The 24,022-nt window shown below is 39.9% G+C and overlaps 1 protein-coding gene across 4 annotated transcripts in view; it reads right to left on the bottom strand.

Moving 5' to 3' along the window:
• Positions 1–10,586: 10,586 nt before the first annotated feature.
• The window catches only part of nin (ninein (GSK3B interacting protein)), a 180,478-nt gene continuing 167,042 nt past the window's right edge, over positions 10,587–24,022 (bottom strand). For 3 of the 4 annotated variants that reach the window (XM_048538225.2, XM_059649150.1, XM_059649149.1), the window contains 3 exons: positions 21,967–22,167; positions 16,110–16,223; positions 10,587–15,202 (listed from right to left, as the gene is read on the bottom strand). In XM_048538225.2, coding sequence (XP_048394182.2) covers positions 14,990–15,202; positions 16,110–16,223; positions 21,967–22,167 — 528 coding nt within the window. In that variant the 3' untranslated portion in view covers positions 10,587–14,989. Of the gene's footprint in view, positions 15,203–16,109; positions 16,224–18,932; positions 19,113–21,966; positions 22,168–24,022 lie in introns of those variants that run through there. The other variant, XM_059649151.1, reaches the window with a different exon arrangement.

Genomic DNA, 24,022 nt, shown 5'->3' on the forward strand with positions numbered 1-24,022 from the left:
GGCATTTCTTAAAATTGAAAAATACAAGCAGAAAATGTGTCTTCAAGGAAACAGAACAGCTCATTTGGGACTCTCATGCCCTGAAGTGGAAAAAAAAGCGTGATTGAAAAGGACAAGCTCAAGATATCGTAGGCTGCACTGCCAGAGCACATGAAGCCATCAGTAGAAAAATGATGATGCTGACTATCTATAAGGTGTGTCATTTAAGTCTGGTCTCCCTGTTACTGGGAGGATATTATTAAGCTGGAGATAGTTCAGAAGAGATTTGCCAAGATGTTGCCAGGTTGAGTTATAAAGAGAAGCTGGATAGACTGGGACTTTTTTCACTGGAGTGAAGGAGGTTGAGGGGTAACCTTATGGTGGTTCATAAAATTAATGAGGGTGTAGATAAGTTGAACGGCAGGTGTCTTTTCACTACAGTGTGGGATTTCAACACTAGAGAGTATATTTTTAAGGTGAGAAGAACAGCCCCCATGAGTAGCTATTCACCCTGCTAGACAGATCGTTATCCACTCCTTTGTCTGTCTCACTGATCTTCAACATTCTCCTAGCTGCCATCAGTTCTGAGGATGGATCACTCACCCGAAACATTAACTCTGATTTCTCTTCACACATGCTGCCAAACTTGCTGAGCTCTTCGAGCATTTTCTGTTTTTGATTTTAATTTAGAGCGTCCACAGTTCTTTCGGTTTTATTAAGCGGAATCATTATTTTATTCCAGTATCGGAAGAGGTCATGCCAGCACTGTCAGACACAAACAGAATATGCGTGGGGAAACTTAAAAAAGAAATTAAGCGAGCAAAAAGGGGGCCAAGTCAGTTGAACACTAGTGGTGGGAAAACTATCGGAAGTGATTCTGAGGGTATAATTAATCTGGAGTTATAGAGTGGCAGGGATTAGTCAAGAATTCTAAATATAGTCTTATTAAAGGGAGATAATGTTTGACCAAACTGATTGGATTTTTCGAAGAGGTGGCCAGTTGTGTAGATGAGGCAATGCATTTAGTGTAGGCTTAAGCAAATCTTGTTGAGGTCTCACATGGGAAACTGATTGTAGGGTAAGAGCCCATGGAATCCCAGGAAATTTGGCTAATTGGATCCAGAATTGGCTTAGTGGCAGGATGGTCAAAGCCTGTGTCCAGTGGCATTTCGCAGGGATCAGTTTTGAGGCCTTGTTGTTTGTGGTATACATAAATAATTTAAACTTGAATGTAGGAGGGTTGATTAGCAAGTTCATGGATGATATGAAAATTGGTGGATGGTAAATAGACAGTACGACATAGACAGCTGGTCAGATGGGCTGATCAATGGCATATGGAATTCAGTAAAGATAAGTGTGAAGTGATGCTCTTGGGCAGGACAAACAGGTCAAGCGAATATATGAACGGTGGAACCCTGAGAAACACTGAGGATCATAGGGACTTTGGTACGCATGTCCCCAGGTCCCTCAAAGTAGTGGGACAGGTAAATAACATAGTTAAAAAGGCATATGGGATACTTGCCTTCAAAGGTGTTAGCCAAAGTACAAGAGCAAAGAGGTTATGCTGGAACTGTTACAAAAATTGGTTGGGCCACACCACAACTAAAATATTGCGTGCAGTTCTGGAATCCACATTATAGGAGGAACGTGATTGCGCTGGAGAGAGTGCAGATGAAATTTACCAGGATGTTCAATGCCATGCGTCGCCATATGCACACTCATGACCTTTGTCTCCAACAGCTCCGCTTCACACTGGCTCAGAGCTCCACTTCATCCTCTGGCTCATTTGACCTGCTAACAAGAAACTTTTCTTTCCAGGCATCAGAGAAAATAAGATGCAACAATTCAGAGATACCCAAGGCCCTCCAGAACATTTCTCCTCTCTCTTTCACTCTGACTCCATCCCCTCTCCCAACCCCACTCCTGTCATGTGTTTATTATCCCTTGTGCCCTTCCATTCTCCATTACTGAATGTTCTGCACTCAGCAAAGGTCTCAGTTTTATCCCTCTGTGTCCACACCTTAATGACGTTTATGCATGACATTGGACTCTTTTTCTGTCACCTTCACCTCTGTACCTATTTATATGGACAAGAGTCCTCTTCTCATTCCACAGACCCCTTCACCCACCTCCAACACTGTCCGTCCACCTGGACCCCTCCCTGTGGCTTTTAACCTGCACTCAACTTATTCATCAAGAAATGTCAATGTGACATTGGTCACCTCAATTTCTTTGCCTTTGCAACCGTTTCAACCTTTCTCCCTGTGAGCTGACTGCAATTTGTGTTCTCAGATCTAACCCTGACTTTGTCATCAAGTCTGCCGACAAGGGTGGTACTGTTGTTGTCTAGGCTGCTGACCTCAACATTGCGGAGGCTGCGTGCCAGCTGTCAGATATGTCCTCCTATCTCCTCTGGACCATGACCCCTCCATAGAATACCAGGCCGTTGTGTCCAGAATGGCCACTTACCTCATTTCATCTAGTGATTTCCACCCCCCACCCACTGCCTTCAAGCTCATAGACTCTCAACACTGCTCACCTCTTCCTCCTTCCCAATTCCACAAACAGGGCTGCCGGGTCAGATGCATTGTTTATGCCTGCTCCTGCCCTACGGAACTCATTTCTTCCCATCTTGAGTCAATTTTTTCCCTTCCCCAGTCTCTTCAGCAATTCTTCCGATGTTTTACATCAGTTACAGAATTTCCAGTTGCAGGCTTCAGCTGCCTCTTCTTGACCATGGATATGCAATTCCTTTACATGTCCATCCCACATCAGGATAGTCTCAGGACTGCCTGCCTTGTCCTGGAAAAAAGGCCTGAAACATTCCCCATCCACCACCACCACCACCCTCTTCTGGCTGGCTGATCTTGTCCTCATTCTAAACAACTCTTTTATATGCTCTCACTTTCTTATGGTCAAAGGGTGGTCATGAGTATTCACATGGGCCCCAGTTATGCCTGTCTGTTTGTGGGGTACAAGGAACATTCCTTGTACCAGTCCTATTCCAATGCCACCCACAACTCTTTCTCTAGTATATTGATGATATCATCAGTGCTGCTTCCCTCTCTGATCCAGAATTGATTTGTCAATTTTGCTTCCAATTTCCACCCTGCTGTCATCTTCACCTAGCCCATTTTCCACTCCTACTTTCCCTTCTTCAACATCTCTATTTCCATGTTTGGGGGTAGGCTGGCCACCAACACCCACTACAAAGCCACCAACTCACACAGATGCCTTGACTAACATCCTCACATCCTGCTTTCTGTAAAGGCTCTATTCCATTCTCTCAGTTCCTCCATCTTGCATCTGTTCTGATGATGCCAACTCCAAAATGTCCATCTTATTCCTTAACTGAGGATTCCCCAGCAGCTTAGTTGACAGGGCTCTCAGCTGGGTCCTCCCTTTCTCCCACACTTCAGCCCTCATGCTCCTCTCTTCCCTCCCTCACCAGCACCCACATGCAGCAAATCATTAGCCGCTATTTCAGCCAAACCTCCAGCAGGATGCCACCATCAGACACATATTACCCTCTGTCCCCTTGCCAGCCTTCCGCAAGGACTGTTCACTCTGGGGTATGCTGGTCCAGTCCTTCTTCATTCCCAACACCTCCACACAGCCCCATGGCACCTTCCCCTGCACTGAGAGAAGGTGTAATACGTACCAGTTTATTACTCAGTATCCAAGGGCACAAACACATCTTCCGGGTGAGGTCAAAAATCACATGACACCAAGTTATAGCCCAACAAGTTTGTTTGAGAACAAGCAATGACATAAATGCAGCTGACAGTATCTTGTGACTTTGCTTTACTAAACTATGATTTAATTAATAGCAGGTTTGTATTGGGCATAAGAGATCCCACAATGAAAGTAGATCCACTGAGAGAGGAGAAATCTACTCACAGGAAAGCAGTGAACATGTGCAGAAGCACTGTGGTTATAAATCAACAATTAGAGCAGAACCATGGTAGAACAGACCAGATTTTGCATTATACTGATTTTTTTTCATGCAAAAAGGAGAGAATGATTACAGAAAAAAGGGCAGGATGCAAACATTGCAGAGGACAACACACAAAGGAAAAGAAGGCATGTAGGGGAAGCAGTGTTCTCATCGCACTAAGTTTTGCACTCAAGCATAAAGCTACAAGAAAGTGCAACAAGCAAGTACATATGGTTATGGCAGTCATATCAGCGCAAGAGTCTAACAAATAACTCTACGTTGTACAACAGGGTTGGTTCAGTCAGGTTGATGTGTGAGAAATGGTTTGTGACTGTTGGAATCAGCATGGGTTGCAGAAGGAGTACACCATGTCAATAAAAAGTGCCAAATTTACACTAGTCAAATGTCATGATCTCAACAGATGTATGATGTCCTCTAACGTGGTGAAGATAAAGTGAAACCCTTGAAACTAAGGATGAGGCTATGTGAAAGCACTACACTTGTGCTGAGAGAATAGCTGACTGATAGACTAATGCATCGTGGATGGCAAGCAAAGTCTACTCATCTTAGCTGGAGTGAGTCTAAAACTTGGATTAGTGCCCTCAACATCTCTAAAGAGATTTGCAACATGTTGCAGGGTACTCAACATTGATTGCAGAACCAATTCTAGACGGGTACAATGGCTTTACAGGGTTATAATGTCTTCCAGGAAAATGTTATTTCCAATTAGATAAAGGTATAAGACAAATTTAGCATTGCTAAGGAAAGTTCCAATTGCTCGAAAGACCAGGTAGTAGATCTGGAAAAGAAGGGAGTGGTTAAGAAAATTACAACTTCTGCAGATTGGGGCTGCACGATGGCTCATTGGTTAGCACTGCTGCCTCACAGTGCCAGGGACCTGGGTTTGATTCCACCCTCAGGCAACTGTCTGTGTGGAGTTTGCATGTTCTTCCCATGATTCTTTGGTTTCCTCCTACAGTCCAAAGATGTGCAGGTTAGGTGGATTGGCCATGCTAAATTACCTGTAGTCTTCAGGGATTGTGTAGATTAGGTGGTAATAGGGCATGGGTCTGGGTGGGATGCTGTGAGGGTCAGTGTGGACTTTTGGGCCAAAGGGCCTGTTTCTGCACTGTAAGAATTCAATGAAAAAATGAAATTAGACCAGCAGTATGGTAGCAGTAAAATAACCTGGTAAGCTATAAGTATACAACAACCAAAATGATCTAAATAAAGCTCTAAGGCACCCAAGCTAACTATTGAAGAACTTTTGCCACAACTTGCAAAGGTAAAAATCTTCACTTCTCAAGGTGCAAAGGATAGTTACTGGCAGGTGAAGCTGGATTAAAGCAACAGCTCTCTAACTACAGGAAAACCCTTCAGAAAATACTGATGGTTAGACATGCAATTTTGCATTTCCATGGCTCAAAAGGGTATTGACATAGACAATATGAGATAGTTTGTGATCCTCCTGGAGTGGAAGCTTTGCTAGGTGATCTATCTTCAGCTCAAGAAAGAGTCTTTGCTTGAAAACATTTTTATCAATATCTATTTGAAAGGACATGTAACAATTGAGTCTGATCACAAGTCACAAAACATTTTGCTCAAGCTGCTACTATCTACTGTAAAATGTCAGCAAAGAATATTATTGTAATTACAGACTAACTATCTGGATGTGACATATGAGCAAGGGAAACAAATGTACATTGCTGACATGTTGTCAAAAGTACCTCTTGCTATGAAGAAATTGGATGATGCTATGACGGGGTATGAAATCTTTCAGATACAGTATGAAGCAACATCTCTACCTGCTCTGGAAGTCATCAACCCAGCAAAAGGATTGGCTTTAACAGAAGAGCACCTTGCTCAGATCCAGTGAACTACGCAACAAGGTACAGTTCTCCAAGTGTTGCAAGAAGTCATGAAGAAAGGATTGCCAGGAATTAAGAATACAGATATGAATTGACAACCCAAGATGGCTTTTTGTACAAAGTAAATAGAGTAATTATTCTGAAGGATTTTAAAGGACAGTTGCTAAAATACATCTATACAGGCCACCAAGGAATTGAACTAAGTCTGAGGAAGGTAAGAGATGTGTTCCACTAGCCAACCATGAGCAAGGAAATCAAGGACCACAATAGTCAGTTCAGTGCTTATAATACATATAGTTAATCAAGCTATAGAGTTGGTGATGACCCATTACACTCCTACAGACCATAAAATTGGAGGTAGACCTCTTCACTCACAGGAACTGATTATCTTGTCACCATAGATCACTGTTCTGACCAAAGGGAGGTGATCCAACTGACTTCAACAAATACAAATGAGATTTACAATGCCGGTATACACAATCCAGCCATTACAATGTTCCAGACATTGTGAAGAGCGATAATGGCCTTCATTTCACAAGTCAAAAATTCAGCCAGATCATAAATGATGGAAAAATTTAACACAAGACATAATTTCCAAACTATCCCGAGCCAAATTGAGAGGTTGAGGCAGCAGTGAAAATTGTCAAAGAAATCAAAAATAAATCAAATCCATCACAGATGTATACAAAACAATCCTGAGTGGAGAAAATAATTACTGAAGGCATGGAAAGTGGTCCAGTACAAAGGCTAATGTTATGCCACACTTAAATTACCCTTCGAATAGCAAAAAAGCTACTGAAGCCAGAAGTAGTACCAAGTGTGAGTGACAACATTGGTGTGAAATGGCGGAAAGCCAATTTTATTTTTACAAGACTTCTAAGTCTTTGCCAGAGTTGAGCATTGGAGAACTGGATACAAAGTATGAACATTCAATGCTTTTAACTGATGCCATTCCAAATGGCACCCTGGTTCCTGCATTGAGCATTTTGACCTCAATCATACATGGTGATGTGAATAACAAGATAAATCCCTGCAACCACAGGTACATTTGCACAACTGAGGATTCTGTTCCTTACCTGAAGGGGGCCAATCAAGAAGAGTGGAACTTACCAGCTGTATACAGCACAGTCCAACTGTCAGACCCATAAGTCTACAGCACCCCAACAACTGAAATGAGGTTTCTAAAGGCTTTGAAATTAGATCCTGAGACAAAGTCAACATCTTGATTACTTTATCGAGCAATATATCATTTTAGTTTCTTTTCACTGTGCTGATACAATGGTCTGATGTGCCACGGTGGAGTCATGATCTCCGCACAATGTTTGTGGGGTCTCTAGTGCCCTGCAATGGGAGAAGCTAGCTTTACTGCCAAAGCCAAATGCTGGGTGGCAGCACTTGTGTCATGAAGGGGAAAAGAGATGAAACAGTGTAATTTGATACAAATTGGATCAGCAACAGGCTTGATACATTTATAGGTTGACAATTGATGGATCTCATACAGAGAGTGAGTCCTTGGAAGCAGTTGGTTGCATAAAAAATTAGCTGAACTGTCTCTTTATTGGATAAAGGGAGAGGATGGCCACACACACGTTCAGATTACAAGTCCTGCTCCAGCAGATAACACAGTTCTATAATGGTGTCCCAGGAGATCCTCATTTATGACAACACTGTGAACGATGAAGGTAGACTCTGGGCATCCTATACTTCCTTTATATCCTAAGGGGACGTCCACAATGAATTCTTCATATGGAAGCTGCTTAGTAGCCAATAGAGATTGCTGCAGGTCCTAGGATTACAGAATCATTTGCTGTTCCTCAGTTCCTCTCAATTTTCATGTTGGCAAAGACTTGAAGTTCAAGGTGAGAGGAAGTCAGCTCCACACCCTTGTGGACCAATTAAGACCTTTGATTTTCTTTTGTGAATCGTGGAATGCATGTGACATTTAAAGGTTGCCAGTGGTTATTTCTGCTTCACAGAGATGACTGATGAATTTGTAATGACCAGTAACATGGTCAAGTTTTCTTGTGGCTGGGATTTTATATACAACATGCAGAAGTCTGTGATTATGGGTATCTTTAGCTCATATTGCATAGGTGCTTGATTAATGCAATTGTCCCTTGATAGGCCTCATTGCTTAAAATAGAGCCTGCTTCCTCAGAAACAATTACTCCACATTTACCATGTATGATGGCAACCATTTTTTATTTCCATTGTGTGCTCGTAATTTGTGTGAGGTTGGAAGGCAACACAGGTTGCACTTCACAAAATAAGCCACAGGCTGTTAATCTAGGTGACTCTCCCCATCAAAAAGTAATCTTCGTGTTCCTTTCTTCTGATCCTGGACCCACAGCACAGTTGGATTATGATGCATTCTCCTCTGTTGAATCCACTGGTGACAGTCCTGCAGTAGCCCATGTCCACCAGTGATCTATCATCTCCCATCCTTTTAAACAAGCTGCCCCTCTTTACCCCATTATTGTCTCCTGTCCATTTTAGCATGATGCCTTCAATCCCCACAATTGACTTCAACTTCCTCGCCACAATAATGCTCCCGATATTCTCATTAGTCTTTGAGTGAATAGACCCCCAGAACTGGCCATGGCCCACCACCCAACAAACTTTAAACTACAGGCCTGTCTGATGAGCGATTAGACTTCTAGCTGATCTCTATGAACTCCCCAGCTAACACGTTAATCCCTGAACTGGTTGCATTTGACCTGCCGGGCTGACAGTGGACCACTTCCCAGTCTGTAATGATTTGGAACTGTTGAACACTCCAAGCAACCAACTAAGCGTGCCCAATTCTTACACTGGGATCAAACAATGCTCTTGACTGACAGTGGCAGTACTGACTGATAACAGTCCTCCTGAGGACTATTTTCCTTAAACATTGAGTCACAGCCATTTGGTTGAAGTTTACAAAGTCACATTACAAGTCCTGCTCCAGCAAATGAGGCAGTTCAATGACAGTGTCCCAGGACATCCTCAGTTTGTGGCAACGTGTGATTCATTTGTCTAGAGGAAGTAGTATAGACAAAGGTAGACTCTGGGCATCCGACAATTTTCACTACATGTTGCATACGTTGCTGGCGCATACTGTATTGATAAAGCATGGTATCTTACTGTTGACTGATCATTGCTGACAACCACAATAAACTGCCTGGCTTTGTGTCTGCACTAAAAGGTGTTTCAGAACTACTGTGAATTCTTATTGAAGCAGCAATGCTCAAGAAGGCAAAAGAAAGTAAAGATAAGCATTCAAGTAAATGCAAAATGAGTGAGCACTAAAACAGCAAGTGAGAAGCTCTTAGATGCATGAAATGGGTGTCCCTATGAGTTTGGCAGTAGGATGTAAGGTGCTGGTGGGCTCCAGAGTGTAATACTGAAGTGGTGAACTCTATTATAGTGAGTCGCTTAAACACCAGGATAATGTGGTGTCTTAATGCATATCCAATGCCAACTTCCAAGAATGCGGGTAGGATTTGGAAATCTGGGTGTTCAGGCGGTCACTGTCCATGGAGTGTGCCTGAGATGTTGGAGAATGCAAATTGAGATGGGCAAACTGAGATCTGCAACCGCCTGGTACTTGAGCAGATTTTTATTGTTGCTATCTAGCTTCTCTCCAGTGCCTGAGAAGTTAACAAACTGCATCTAAGCAAGATGAGGTTCAGAAATAATGAGGTGTAACTGAATGTATATAGGCTGCTCAGTTGTGAGATTCCCAATCAGACTATGTTTTCTCTTGACATCAAGAATTTCAATTTTTGATCTCATCATTTTGTCTTTACTGACCATTGCTACAGTATTTAGAGGCTGTGTGGATTTCACCCCATGTTGATCTAAACAACTCTGATGCTGCCTGGCCTGCTATGTTCCTCCAGCTCTACACTTTGTTAATTCAATCCAATATAGCACTAAATATGAAAATGGACAAAATGCAGGACTAAGATTGAGATGGAGGAAGAATTGGTGTGCTTAAACCTGAACTTAGGAATGTTTGATACTAAACTGGAAACTTAAAGTCCTCCACACCTCGACATTAATATAAATTATTTTCTTAGGCTGATAATGCAACAAAAATATGGAAACTAGTTACATATTCAGAGCAGTGATATACATAGATATCAGAGATAGTAGGAACTGCTGATGCTGGAGTCTGAGATAACACAGTGTGGAGCTGGAGGAACACAGCAGGCCAGGCAGCATCAGAGGAGTAGGAAAGCTGACGTTTTGGGTCTGGGCCCTTTTCCTGAAGAAGGATCCCAGCCTGAAACATCAGCTTTCCTGCTCCTCTGATGCTGCTTGGCCTGCTGTGTTCCTCGTGTTCCACACTGTGTTATCTGTGCACAGATGTGATAGTTTTGGTACTATTACCAAACTATTTCCTATGGCAGAGCATAGGACTAACTGTGGTGCTGTGGTGAAGAATGTATGGTGAAGTATGGAGATTATTGGATTGGAAAGCATGAATGTAAAGCAGTTACATCATGAAGTTTTACACGTTGTTCTTAGTTTTATGCTTCAATTATGAAAGGAAAGAATTACAGCATGTCAAGTTTAGAATGTTGCTTTCTAATTCAAACAATTTTGATTGAGAAATCCAATCTGCTACTGTAATGTTGTATGTGTATTGTACTACTGCTTACGATTAGATCAATTTGCTGCCGAAATCCTGTCTGTGTATAGTCATAAAGGGATTGCTTGGTCTAGTGTAATGAAGCAAAGCTACCTGATCGTCTTAAGAGAAGAGGCTCTTGTCTTAAACAAGATGTAGTTTATTGCATGATAGCAACTAGGTACACATTACATTGACATGTTAAACATTGTTAGAGATGATGAAGAAGGTCTAGATGTTATGTCTCACTCCTTTAAGATCCTAAGTTGTTCCCCCACCATGCCTAAATGACACCATCAGAGTGGTGGGTGCATCTCTGCATTAACACTTTCAGCCTGTTACATCCTTCTACCACAAACATGGAACAAATTGACAATAAGTTGTGAAAATAAATTACAAAGTAGATATTACCATATATATATATACACACATATTGTAAGAAGATATTGCTCACTTTACTATGAATAAGAAATAGCACAGCTACAGTGGTGAATTGAAGGAACCGATTATGTCAGTTGGATCAATGGCTAGCATGTGTATCAAGATGATGCCAACAGCAGAGATATGTTTCCTACTCTGGCTGAGGTAAATATGGGACCTGTCTCTTCACCCTGCATCTGAGAACAAAAGGTCAACTAATAAAAATCGCCAAGAAAATGGCTCATTTGGCCTTCATTGCGAGAAGTTTTGAGTACAGGAGCAGGGATATGTTGTTGCAGTTGTACAGGACCTTGGTGAGACTACACCTGGACTATTGTGCGCGGTTTTGGTCTCTTTTTCTGAGGAAAAATGCTCTTGCACTCAAGGGAGTGCAACGGAGGTTAAACAGACTGATTGCGGGGATGGCAGGTCTGATGTATGAGGAGATATTGACTTGGTTGGGAATGTTTTTGCTAGAGTTCAAACGAATGAGGTGGGACAAATCTCATACAGACTTATAAAATTCCAACAGGACTGGACAGAGTAGCTGTAGGGAAGATGTTCCCAATGGTGATTGTGTCCAGAACCAGGGGTCACAGAATGAGGACTCGGGATGGACAATTTAGGACGGATATGAGGAGACATTTCTTCACCCAAAGAGTATGAATTCATTACCACAGGAAGTAGCTGATACCAAAACACTGAATGTATTCAAGAGGTGACTAGATATAGCACTTGGGGCAAATAGTATCAAAGGTTATGGGGAGTAAACAGGATTAGGCTATTGAGATGGATGATCAGCCATGACCGTGATGAATGGCAGAACAGGCTCGAAGGGAATGAATGGCCATCTCCTGCTCCTATCTTCTACATTTCTATGAGACATCTGGTTTTTGACAGAGAACACAATTAGAGAAATGGAACAGGACTCAAAAGTCATCTTTGGAACAATTAGGTAATATTATTGGATAATTAGGTTGGCAATTTAATACTTTTCACATGATTACACATATCTTTATGTAAAAGAGATCTTACATTTATGTAGCGTCTTCACACAGGCTGTTAATATTAAGGAAGAACTTTATGCAGTTTCTAAAAATATTAACAAGACCAACAAACAAGACTTTATAATTTAAATGTCATCTCCCTAATCAGCTGTTTAAATGATATACCTTTTCAATTTCTTCACAGAACTCCATCTTCTTGATTACATTTAAAACAGAATTCAAAGAGCACATCTTGAGAACTCTACTCAAGGTGAATATTTCAAATGACAATCATCCATGAGTTTGCATAATTAACAGTTTATACTTAAATAATACCTTCAACGTCCAGAAATGTCTGGAGGTGCTTCACAGCAACACACAATATAACAATTGGGTATAGAAATTTGGCCAATAGCTCGATAAGAAATACAAGTTTAAAGGAAGGGCTTGGAGAAGAAAGATGGGTGATGAAGTCTTTAGGGAAAGATGTCCAGAGTGTAGTGCTGAGGCTGTTGAAACCTTGGCTGGCATAAATGGGTAGAAGGGAGAATGTAGACAAAAAAACAGCATCAGAAGAAACATACAAATGACTTGGGAGCAGAAGTAGATGATATGGCCTCTCAAACCTGCTCCACCATTCAATAGGGTCATGGATATGTTTGTATTCTGAATTCTAATTCTCATCTACTCCTTTGCCTAATACAAATCTATCTACCTCCGTCTTAAAAATATTTAATGGCTTGGCCTGCACCACATTCTGAGATAGAGAATTCCAAAGTCACACAACCAACAGAGAAAAAAATTTCTTCATCTCTGTTCTAAAAGGGCGATCCCCTAAGACAATAGGAAACATCCCTTCCATATCCATCTTGTTCAGACCATTTAGGGTCTTATATACTTCAAGCAAATCACCCCTCGCTTTTCTAAACTCCAGTGTAAACAAGCCCAGCCTGTCCAATCCATTCTTATAAGATTGCCCATTCATTCCATGTATCAATGTAGTAAAACTCCTCTGCACAAACTCCAATTCATTTATAAACTTCCTTAAACAAAGAGACTAAAACTATGTAAAGTATTCAAGACCTCACTAGTGCCTTGTATAAAAGAAGCATAACATCCTTACTTTTATGTTCAATTCCCCTGGTGACGAAGGAAACATCCCCTGTTGGTCTTTTTGGCTAGAGGCTGTAGCTGCATATCGACATTTTGTAACTCATGTGCTAGAACATCTAAATCCCCCTGCACCTCAGAATTCCACAATCATTATCCATTTAAATAATACTCTGCTTTTAATTTGTCCTTCCAAAATGAACAACATCACATTTTTCCTTATCATGCTCCACTTGTCTGATTTTTGCCCACTCAGCCTACCTATATCTGTCTGCAACCAATAGCTTGGTAATGTCTCCTCCGCAATATTCTTTCCTACCTATACTGGTGTCACCTGTGAATTCAGCTACTATGCTTTCATTCCCTTCATCTAAGTAATTGATGTAAAAATTGAGGCATCTGCACAGATCTTTGCGAGACGTCATTCATCACATCGTGTGAATCAGAGAAACATTCATTTATGCACAAGAAAGGTCTTTTTGGACAATGATTTGCTCTAAGTTAGAAAAAAATAAGACAATTGAGAAGTTTAAAGGCAAATTAAAAACTGAATTTTGCATTTGAATTGAAAGTAGCAACGCTACATCTCAATGTAATGATGTTGTAAAAATGGGAAGAGAACCTGGTGGTAGAGATAATCTGGTTATGAATAGATAGCCATAATCTAACATTTTGTCCATAAGGCACAATCCCAATGAATTTTGAGCTTAAATTTTTGAATTTTGGAACTTAACTTCATGTTGTAGTTCCATATCACATCTGTGAAAACTCCTTTGAAGGATGCATAAATTAAGACTTGGTATCATCTTCATTTAAGTCGAATGTCTAAAGTTCTAAACTGTCCCATCTCAATTTGGAGGGTTTAATACCGAGTAGCAAAGAAAAATAGGAAAAATAATCTTTTCTTCATCACTGCGACTTTCACTTTTATGATTTCAAATACTGTAGATATAGAATCTGCAAATACAGGTTGCACATAATTATTTATGTGTATATATATATTATATAAATATATTACTCTTACAAATAACAAGTTTATTTAAAAAGCTGTTTCATGCAGCTTCAAGTTTGGGTTTTATGCAATTGAAAATGTTTGTTTGCTTTTCTATGAACCAGCAGCTGGTATTAATTTTATGGGAATAACCACTGCTTTAAACAGCTGGGATTTTAATCATCCAGGATCAAGTCATAAGGAGTACTGCATTCTTCATCAACAGAGACACTACATTGTTCAAACTTTATAGTTAAAGTTTGTAAAAACCATATAAAAGCAACTCATTATATTAGTTGGAAGGTAAGAGGTTTTGTCTTCTGTAACACAAATAATGTTTATTTTGTATAAAATTAAATATTAGGTATGACACTTTTTAAAATTCTGCATGTTAACAGATTTTCCAGGAATTTGAAACGTGAATACTGTCACAGGCTCAACTGGATTGTTCTGCATAGTATAACTTTAAATAACAGTATTTACATTACTTTCTCAACAACATATGACCTTTTCATTGATTCACATTTATATTCTGACATCCAAACTGTACAAGTTACACATACCATAATCTTTCTTTATGTTTAAATTATCAGCAGTAATACTTTAGATAATACAGAAACTGGTGTTGGTCATATTCACAGATACATTTAGTTTCACAATGCCAGCATATCAACTGCTTCTGATTGGCTTTTACCCCTAGTTATAGTATTCTTTGGCCCAAGACGTTTAAAAAATAATCAAACCAAATATCTCACTTGTAAACAGCTTTCTTAAAAAAATCCACATGATCTCCAAGGAGTAACTAGCAGTTCATTTCTGATTGTTGAATGTATAATTTCTTTTCGAAATTAAATAATGAACAGTGAAGTGCACCAGTCTTTTCAAGCCAATGGTAATTTTAGGGCAGTATTTTGTAATCCTTGTCCAGCACCTTGTTCTATGATTTTCCTTCTAAAGCCTACAAAATAAGTCCTGGAAAAACTAAGCACTTGCTTACAGAAATATTCAACCAATAAAGTGCATTAGTGTTTCAAGTGTTGCAATTCTTTGCTCTGTATCTTATGATATTATTTATAGAATGTATTAGGGTGCATAACGGGTTGAGGCCGTAGACAATGATGATGCTGATAGGTCCTTGAGAATTTTATTAAGGCCTGCAATGTTTTCTTCAAGCAGGTAGTTTTTTCTCTCTGTTGTCTTCTGTCTCTGTTCAGACATTTCAAGGGCCTTGAGGAGTTGAGCATTTTCAACATACAAATCTTTGACTTTTTCATCTGCTTTAGCATTCTTGGACAGCTGCAAAGCAACAGTGACTAAAGTTATTTAAAAAACACATCATTATCTTTTGTTGGCTGTTTAAACAGACTTACTTTAAAAAAAAACTTTTATAATGTATCTTCTTGTTTCATCTCCAAAGTTTTTCTTAATTGTATTTAGCAACATATATGACTACCTTAGAATAATTTTGTTATCACCCAAGACACAGATGGCTGCTTGGCAGGAATTAAACAGCTGACTGGCCATTCAGTAAGTTGAAGTGAAACCTGTGCATCCAGCAACAGGAGGTCATGTGGCAGGTAGCTGCCAGACAATCACCGCTTAAAGGAGCAAGCTGCATTGGCTCTAGGATTTGCATTAAGTGTGGGGATTTCACCAGTGCCAAGCTGGTAGGGTGAGGGGTACTAGGGAATTGAAGGGCCACTGTAGAAAGACACCGGGGAGGCAATCCTTTAGTGGGGGACCGATACCAGATCCTGTACCTGCTCGGAAAGCTGCCTGACCGCTTGCTAAGTGTAGGCATTCCTTGACCGATTAGATCCTGGCAGCAGTGACATGAAACACTTATGTGGCCATTGACTGTTTGCTTAGGGCCTGAAAATGAATCAGTCCCATTTCCAGGTAAATTGCAGCAGGGGTAGGTGGGCAGATTGGCAGTGGACGTGTGCCTGCTCGATTTAGTGTAAACCCACACCAGCCCACTTCAAATGTGTCGGTGAAGGAGCATTAAATCCAGCTTTACGCTTTTCTTTAATTAAAAAGAACTGCCGGGTTAAAGGATTGCACATTCTTTTTTTTTAAAAAAGAAAGTAATAGAACTGAAACCTGTTACAACATTACCTCATGTTTTAACAGTAATCAAAGAAGATTAGCAACCCAACTGCATTCATTAAAGCAACAGACCCAATTATCAAGCACAACTTACTTGTTCTTTCTGTTGCATGACTTTGTCCTGAAGAAGTAACTTCATGTTCCTTAACTTATTTTCAACATCTTGCATTCTTTCTTCCATCTTTTTTAGCAGTCGCTCATATGCCTCCTAAAAGAAAAATATTAAAAATTAAATTAACTCCTAATTGTGGAAAAAACCTGCATGCATCATTCCATTATATGACAAAAGCCTTAAAATGTAGATAAACATTTGAGGGAAGAAGAATTCTAAAGGGAGATGTTTGAACTTTTGCCAAAACAACATAAAAAAGAAAGCAATTTGCCTATGGTATTATACACTTTGCTGAAACATTCTCTAAAACATCACTAACTGACTAAAATTTAGAGTGAGAGAAAATATGGTCAGTTGAGGTTAGAAATAGGAGGTCAGCAAGTCAGGTCAACCACATTTTTGAGTTGCTCCAACATTCATCTGAAATTGAATTCTAAGTTCAAACAATTAACTTGTAACTAATATAAACATTTATGAGATAAATTAAAAGAAATAAAATTTGAAAAAATAAATTCAGTAGAGTGATTGTGTTGCAGAGAGGCTGGCATTGTGTATCCATGACACATAAAGGTTTTAAAGAAATTCAACCAGAAATTCTTCTCCACATTCTGCAGATCCAATGCCAAGCGCCATTGAATGAACACTCACAAGCTTTCAGGTTAAAATTCCTGCAAAACCAAATTTGATAGACTGAACACTGTCCATTCCGAAAAACATCTCTGCTGTCAGGTTCTATTTTCTCAAATCTTAAATGGGCTATGTTTCAGCGCAGCTCAAAGAAAATGCTATCCTGACATACTGCACCATTGATGTTAATGACTGTGAGACACTTATTACCAATCATTCACAATAACCTTTCCCAATCTTTCACCTGCCCCACAAGCTGCAACATACTTTGAATCCCAATGTCTTAATGATGAGGCAGAGCAGTATCCAATTAGGAAAGGAAAGGGTGCAAATGCTGCATTGCAGATATTTGTGGATATCCTGTCCTACAGGCCCAAAGATCTGTGGCTTAAGAATCAGCCCGGTTAGTCACATGAAGATCAAAAGAAGAAACCTGTAACCCTGGGTAGACATTGTCCTGGAATCGAGGTTTAGCTGATTAATGATGGAGTTACGAGCATCACCACAGCAGCAAAAATCGATTTACGGGTGTTAATGTGTACAATGGTTGAGACAAAAATAAATAAATAAATTGGGAGATTTGATAGCACAGAATACTGCATACAATATAATCCGGAGATAGCAGGAGCTGCAGATGCTGAAGAATCTGAGATAACAAGGTGCAGAGCTGGATGAACACAGCAGGCCAAGCAGCATCAGAGGAGCAGGAAAGCTGATGTCTCAGGCCTAGACCCTTCTTCAGAAATGGGGGAGGGGTAGAGGGTTCTAAAATAAATAGGGAGAGAGGGGGAGGCGGACAGAAGGTGGATAGAGGAGAAGATAGGTGGAGAGGAGACAGACAGGTCAAAGAGGTGGGGATGGAGCCAGTAGAGGTGAGTGTAGGTAGGGAGGGGATAGGTCAGTCCAGGGAGGATGGACAGGTCAAGGGGGCGGGATAAGGTTAGTAGGTAGGAGATGGGGGTGGGGCTTGGGAAGAAGAGATAGGTGGGAGGAAGGACAGGTTAGGGAGGTGGGGACGAGCTGGGCTGGTTTTGGGATGCAGTAGGGGGAGGGGAGATTTTGAAGCTTGTGAAGATCATGTTGATACCATTGGGCTGCAGGGTTCCCAAGCAGAATATGATTTGCTGTTCCTGCAACCTTTGGGTAGCATCGTTGAGGCACTGCAGGAGGCCTAGGATGGACATGTTGTCTGAGGAATGGGAGGGGGTGTTGAAATGGTTTGCAACTGGGAGGTGCAGTTGTTTAGTGTGAACCGAGCATAGGTGTTCTGCAAAGTGGTCCCCAAGCCTCTGCTTTGTTTCCCCAACGTAGAGGAGGCCACATCAGGAACAGCAGATGCAGTATACCACATTAGCAGATGTGCAGGTGCATCTATCCATCTTCTGTCCGCCTCCCACTCTGTCCCTATTTATTTCAGAACCCCCTTCCCCTCCCCCATTTCTGAAGAAGGGTCTCGGCCCGAAATGTCAGCCTTCCTGCTCCTCTGATGTTGCTTGGCCTGCTATGTTCATCCAGCTCTGCACCTTGCTACAACATAATCCAAACTGATTGCATTATATTATTAATTAAAATGTTGCATCCATAACAAAGCAACATCAAATTGTATAAAAACCACACAGATACAAATTAAAAATCATACATTTATTGCAAAACTAGAAAAAAATGAAAGGATGGGATCCATGTCAATCAGAAAAGTGGAAATGACTATAAAAAGAAAAATATTTTCCCATTTGGGCAGCAGGTGTACAAAATGCAAGAAATCAAATTATTAATAAATGGCATCAACACTGTTGTGTAGGTACAGAAAAGAAAAATAAATTTGCCAAATGAGAGACTAACATTTATAATTCATTTTGCTTCTCAAAACTGGCATAAATTAGGACTATTCATACATTCTCCAAAATACTTATGGTAATATTGTCAAATATAACTCGTGGTCCAAAATGTAAGGCTGCAAATAAATGTAAACAATTTGTTCTCAAAGACATGAAATAAATTAAAACAAATTAATTTTTAGCGGAAATTCAAAACTTAAATACATGATTAAGAGGTGTGATAAATATCTACAATGCTGGAAAAGTTAAACACTATCTTAAATAAAATTCAACACACATATTACACAGGACACTTGTACAAAAATTGGTCTTATTAAAAATCACATTTCTACATCAAATACTTAATAAATAAGAATAATTTATAACACCATATTGTTTCTCCAAAACATAAGTGTAAATATTCTTTCAGTTCTGAGAACCATTTCTACTTATGATTAAAAGCTGTTTACAACGAAAACCTTCACAAGTGCCCAATCCTCCTGTAGGTATCAGCATGCACAGCTCGTTGCTCCGGTGGTAGGGCCTATAGAAAGAATGGAAGTGGTACACTTCACCCTGTATAATGTAAGAAGTGTCTAAATACCCACAACTGCCCACACAATTCATTGTTTCATATTACCAATACAAAATCACTGTGGGCAAAAACAAATTAAATTCTTACCTATTACAATAAAGTTACCTGCACCAAATTTTAAACTATAACCAGAAAACTGCATTGTTTTGTTTTGATGAAAGCATGTTCTTTATGCATAGGAACAGATGATAATCACCACCAAAGCTGGATCCTATCATTATGTACGTGATTATCTATATTTTCAGCAGGGATCCCTTAACATGGGTCAAATTCTGGCAAATGACACTGCCTTAAACAAGGCACCAAGGCCAACATTACCACCTTCCTGGCTGTAAGCAGTTAACGCAAGCAGATTGAAGGTCAAAGTGTGGCCTTTCTGAGCTGCACAGATTAGTTATTATCATCTTAATCAGCTAAGTTGAGTCACTGGAAGAACTCTCATGAGTAATTTTAATCAACGCAGCTTTCAGATGTAAGCGTTCAATCCTTTGAATATCCTTTGTTCTCAAGAGTTCACCTATGCTGTTAGTTCACATAGAAAGAGGTCTCTTTATACTCACTTTTAAACAGTTGCTGGATTTCATGATTTTTCTGGGCCTCTAGCAGGTGTGTGTGCTGCTGATATGTTTAGCTATTCAGGCTCTTTGAAATCTTTTGCACTGCCACACACTGGCAATTTAAAAGGCGAACATTTGTGCATGGCACACTTGGATCTTTGTGGGACGCCTCACAATTACAGGAAAAGTTGGTATCAAAGTATTTCATCTGCAGTTATAATTCCTAGGTTTCCTTGGACCATATTCCAACTGAAAACCAAGAGGGTATCTCTTATCAATGGTGTTACATTTGGTGGTATGCAGATGAAAACAGCTTACAGATGACTGATTTCCTTTAACTTGATTTATCAGCCTTTATTCATCATTTCCTCATGTCAATACAGTTGAAAAACGAAATCAATATGGCCTGTTAAATCCTGGTATACTAAGTTTAGGGCATGCTTAATATTCATGAATAATCAAGAATTGCCAAATTACACTGCTGATTATTGCTCTGAACATTAAATGCTCTGATTTTTCCACTCACCAGAATTGACATTTTCAGCAAGACCACTTACCTCTGCTAAGATCTACTGGTTATTGCTAGAACAGCTGTTCCATTAGTTAAACAGGCATGTTTTATTTTGGGTTTAAAGTCAGTTTAACAGACATTAGTGCTTTTAAAGGTTTTGTGGGAGTACCTGAATATCAAACATAGCACTCGTCTCGAGATGAGGAAAGGCGGTGGGATTCTGGTGACTGGAATGTTGGGTTGATGCATGATATAGCTGTGAGCTGAGAGATCAACTGTTAATAGGAGGGTTGCTAATAATTAAAGATCCCATTCTTTCATGAGATTAAGATGAAAAATAGTTGATTCCCTGACAATTGAGGTTCCATCATATTCTAAGTTTCAGGGAATTTTTTCTTTGTTGATAACAAGCAAAAACATTTGTGTTCTTACTGCTGATTACAATTAAATACATTTAAACACTGAATAAATTAAGAACAAAATGGCACAACTTAGTTATGCACCACTCATGACGTATACTTTTCTAACAGATCAATAATGCCTTCAGAAAAAAAATTCTGGAATAAAATCTCATTTGTCAAGTGTATCAAGTGCATCCTGCAATATGTGCAATGTAAGTGGTATAAAACATGCCTACTACCACTGCAATTTTCTTCAAATGCAAAACTATATAGAAAACATACAAATTCTGAACTAAATCAACAGCATTCCTTTTGCTGATGTAAATAAGCTGGTATCAATGGAATTAGGTAAACCACACTTTCAGTGTTCTAAGGATTAAAGTAAAAATATTTCATTGAAGTTGGAATAAAAATTGTTTCATACCACATTGACCATAAGACTTTAAGATATAGGAGCAGAATGAGGCCATTCAGCCCATCAGATCTGCTCCACCATTCAATCATGGTTGATATGTTTCTCAAACCCATTCTCCGGTCTTCTCCCCATAACCTTCGAACCCCTTACTAATTAAGAACCTATCCGTCTCTGTCTTAATTACACTCAATGACTTGGCCTCCATGGCCTTCTGCGACAATGAGTTCCACAGATTTACTGCCCTCAGGCTGAAGAAATTCCACCTCATCTCAGTTCTAAAGAGTTGTCCCTTCACATTGAGGCTGCATTCTCAGTACCTAGTCACTCCTACGGGTGGGAACATCTTCTCCATGTCCACTCTATCCAGGCCTGTCAGCATTCTGTAAGTTTCAATGGGACCTCCCTCATCCTTCTAAATTTCATTGAGTATAGACCCCCAACTGGTCACAGGCCTCAACAGCTCCTCTAATGCCAAGCCTTTCATCTCCAGGATTGTTCGTTTAAGTGTCCCTCCAAAGCCAGTACATCATTCCGTATATATGGGGCCCAAACCGCTCATAATATTCCAGCTATCGTCTGAACATTATTCACGTGGTCTCTGAAAAGCATCAGTAAATAAACTGCACACCTAATCTCTTACTTTGTGGTACAAAAATTAAATAATTTCCTTTAAAGAATTGAACACAAAATTTAAGAGAAATCTAAGATTATTGAACAAATTGCCATAATAATTTAGAATTTTAATGCTCTTATTGTAATTAGCAAAGGATTACTGTCTACTTAAGACAATTATCAGTAAGAACACCAATTACATCAGCATAGTAACTTACATTTTTCAAAATTACCTGGATTATTTCTAAACATGCAGACGAAATGATTGATAGGGTGCATACAATGTAGTTAATTGCTTGGTATTTACCTGCTGTGAATTGCTTTCCATGACTTTCTTGTCTAGTTGCTCTTGTAGCTGATGATATTGAACTTCCTCGTGGCTTAGACGTTGCTGAAGCTGTGTTAATTGTTCTTTAGGAACCATGGTGCAGATCTGTTCTCGTAGTTGCTGCAGTTCTCGAAGATTTTGTGCCTGGCTAAATGTCAGGCTTGAATTTGACTGTAGCAACTAAGCAGACAAACAGAATAAGAAAACGCATAAAGGCAAAATGCTACAGATGCTGGAAAAATGAGCTTCAAAATAAACTCTTTTTTTTTATTAATTCTCTCTTTGCAGATATTTTAACTTCCACTATGCAGACTATAAAAGGATCTTGATTTCCTAAATTGTTGTTCTGATTTCTAGCTAAATTTGTAGCTCTGGCACTAAACAGGGAACCTGTTTCAGATTCCTTCAATTACATGTTCCAGCAAAAGTAACGTGACCAGAAACTTCAGCTTTCACCATTGTACACTTTGGTGCCTTGTGTTTGGAGAAGGCCAGTGCTACAATTTCTAATACACAAACATAAATGGTATTTGTGCGCAACATCAAATAGTACTCACTACCTACAAGCTAAAGTGTGACTTTGTACAGTCAATAAGACATGATGAACAAAATTAATTACTTTTTTCTCTGAATGGTTTCACTGCTGTCACTGGCATATAACATGCGGTCATATAAGCTAAATGTAAAGTGAGCAGCTGACAGAATATTCTCCTGAAGACTGTCATTGAGAGAAAGGAACTTCTTTGCATGGCAACAAGATGCATTATGGATGACAATTACAGGCCATATTGACTTCAGAAGGCAGTCTGCACGGAGGTGGCTGAAGAGGGCAGTAACTGTGGATAGCTCAAGTGGACTTGGGTCCAGTGTGACAAGAGGATTCACTCTGACAGGGAATGCACCACTTTCTAGTCAATGGTTCAAACTCTGGTGAGTTTAAGGGAGCATTGAAAGATTGCCATTGCACAGAACTGCAGCACAGGAGATGAGTGTCAGGCATCTTCATTTGATATCTCATGTACAATCAATATCTGCCACTTCAGTGCAGGTACGAAATAATCAGTTACCAGTGCTGTGGTACCAGAGTGGTACTGCCCCTCAGATGTCAGCCAGGGTTCACACACAAATCACAAATGGAGCTGCATCAATCAGCATTTCATGTACCATCAGGTCAATGATCTTTCATCACAACTAGGAGACTGGACAAATTTGACAGCTATTCACAAAAAGTTGGTAAGGCACAGGACACAAACACAAAAAATGTTCTTTTGAGTTGAGCCCCCTTTCCTTTTTTCATTCATTCATTCATGGGATGTGGGCATTGTTGGCCAGGCCAGCGTTTACTGCCCATCCTCAATTGCCCAGAAGAATCAAAAGAAAGGTCTGAAGTCACATGTAGGGCAGACCAGGTAAGGATGGCAGTTTCCTTCATAAGGGCATTAGTGAGCCAGATGGGCTTTTCCAATAATCGGTATTGGATTGATGGTCATCATTAGACTCTTAATTCCAGATGTGTATTGAAATAAAATTCCACCGTCTGCCAGGCAGGATTCAAACTTGGGTCACCAGAACATTACTTGGTTTCTGGATTAAGAGTCCTGCAATAATACCACTAGGCCATTGCCACCCCCTCAGGCTGAGATTTTTTTTGCTTGCCTGCCCTGCTGGTATCGGCCAAATTGGCTATTCCACTTGGGCAGGCTTGTTGGCCTTGTCAGGATTCACTCCTGACACTGTGACCATTTAATAAAAATAGCTATATTGTATACAACTGAGATTTCTCATTAATTGATCAGCACTGAAAGGCCGCATGGAAACAAGCGTCTGTGCAAAGAAATGGCTCGGTTATGAAGGAACCAAGTTATTGATGAAATTTATACCCACAGGAGTTTGGATGAAGAAGTCTACCTTATCAGGGTCACACCACAAAATTACAGTTTAGATGTGTTTCCTGTTTTCTGCATCACGGAAAATCCTCCAACCTCTGGAGAAACATTGATATCTTTGAATCTATCTGTTCAGAGATGTTATCACA

Source organism: Stegostoma tigrinum, chromosome 10, assembly GCF_030684315.1.
Source record: "Stegostoma tigrinum isolate sSteTig4 chromosome 10, sSteTig4.hap1, whole genome shotgun sequence".
In the NCBI taxonomy this organism is placed as follows: domain Eukaryota; kingdom Metazoa; phylum Chordata; class Chondrichthyes; order Orectolobiformes; family Stegostomatidae; genus Stegostoma; species Stegostoma tigrinum.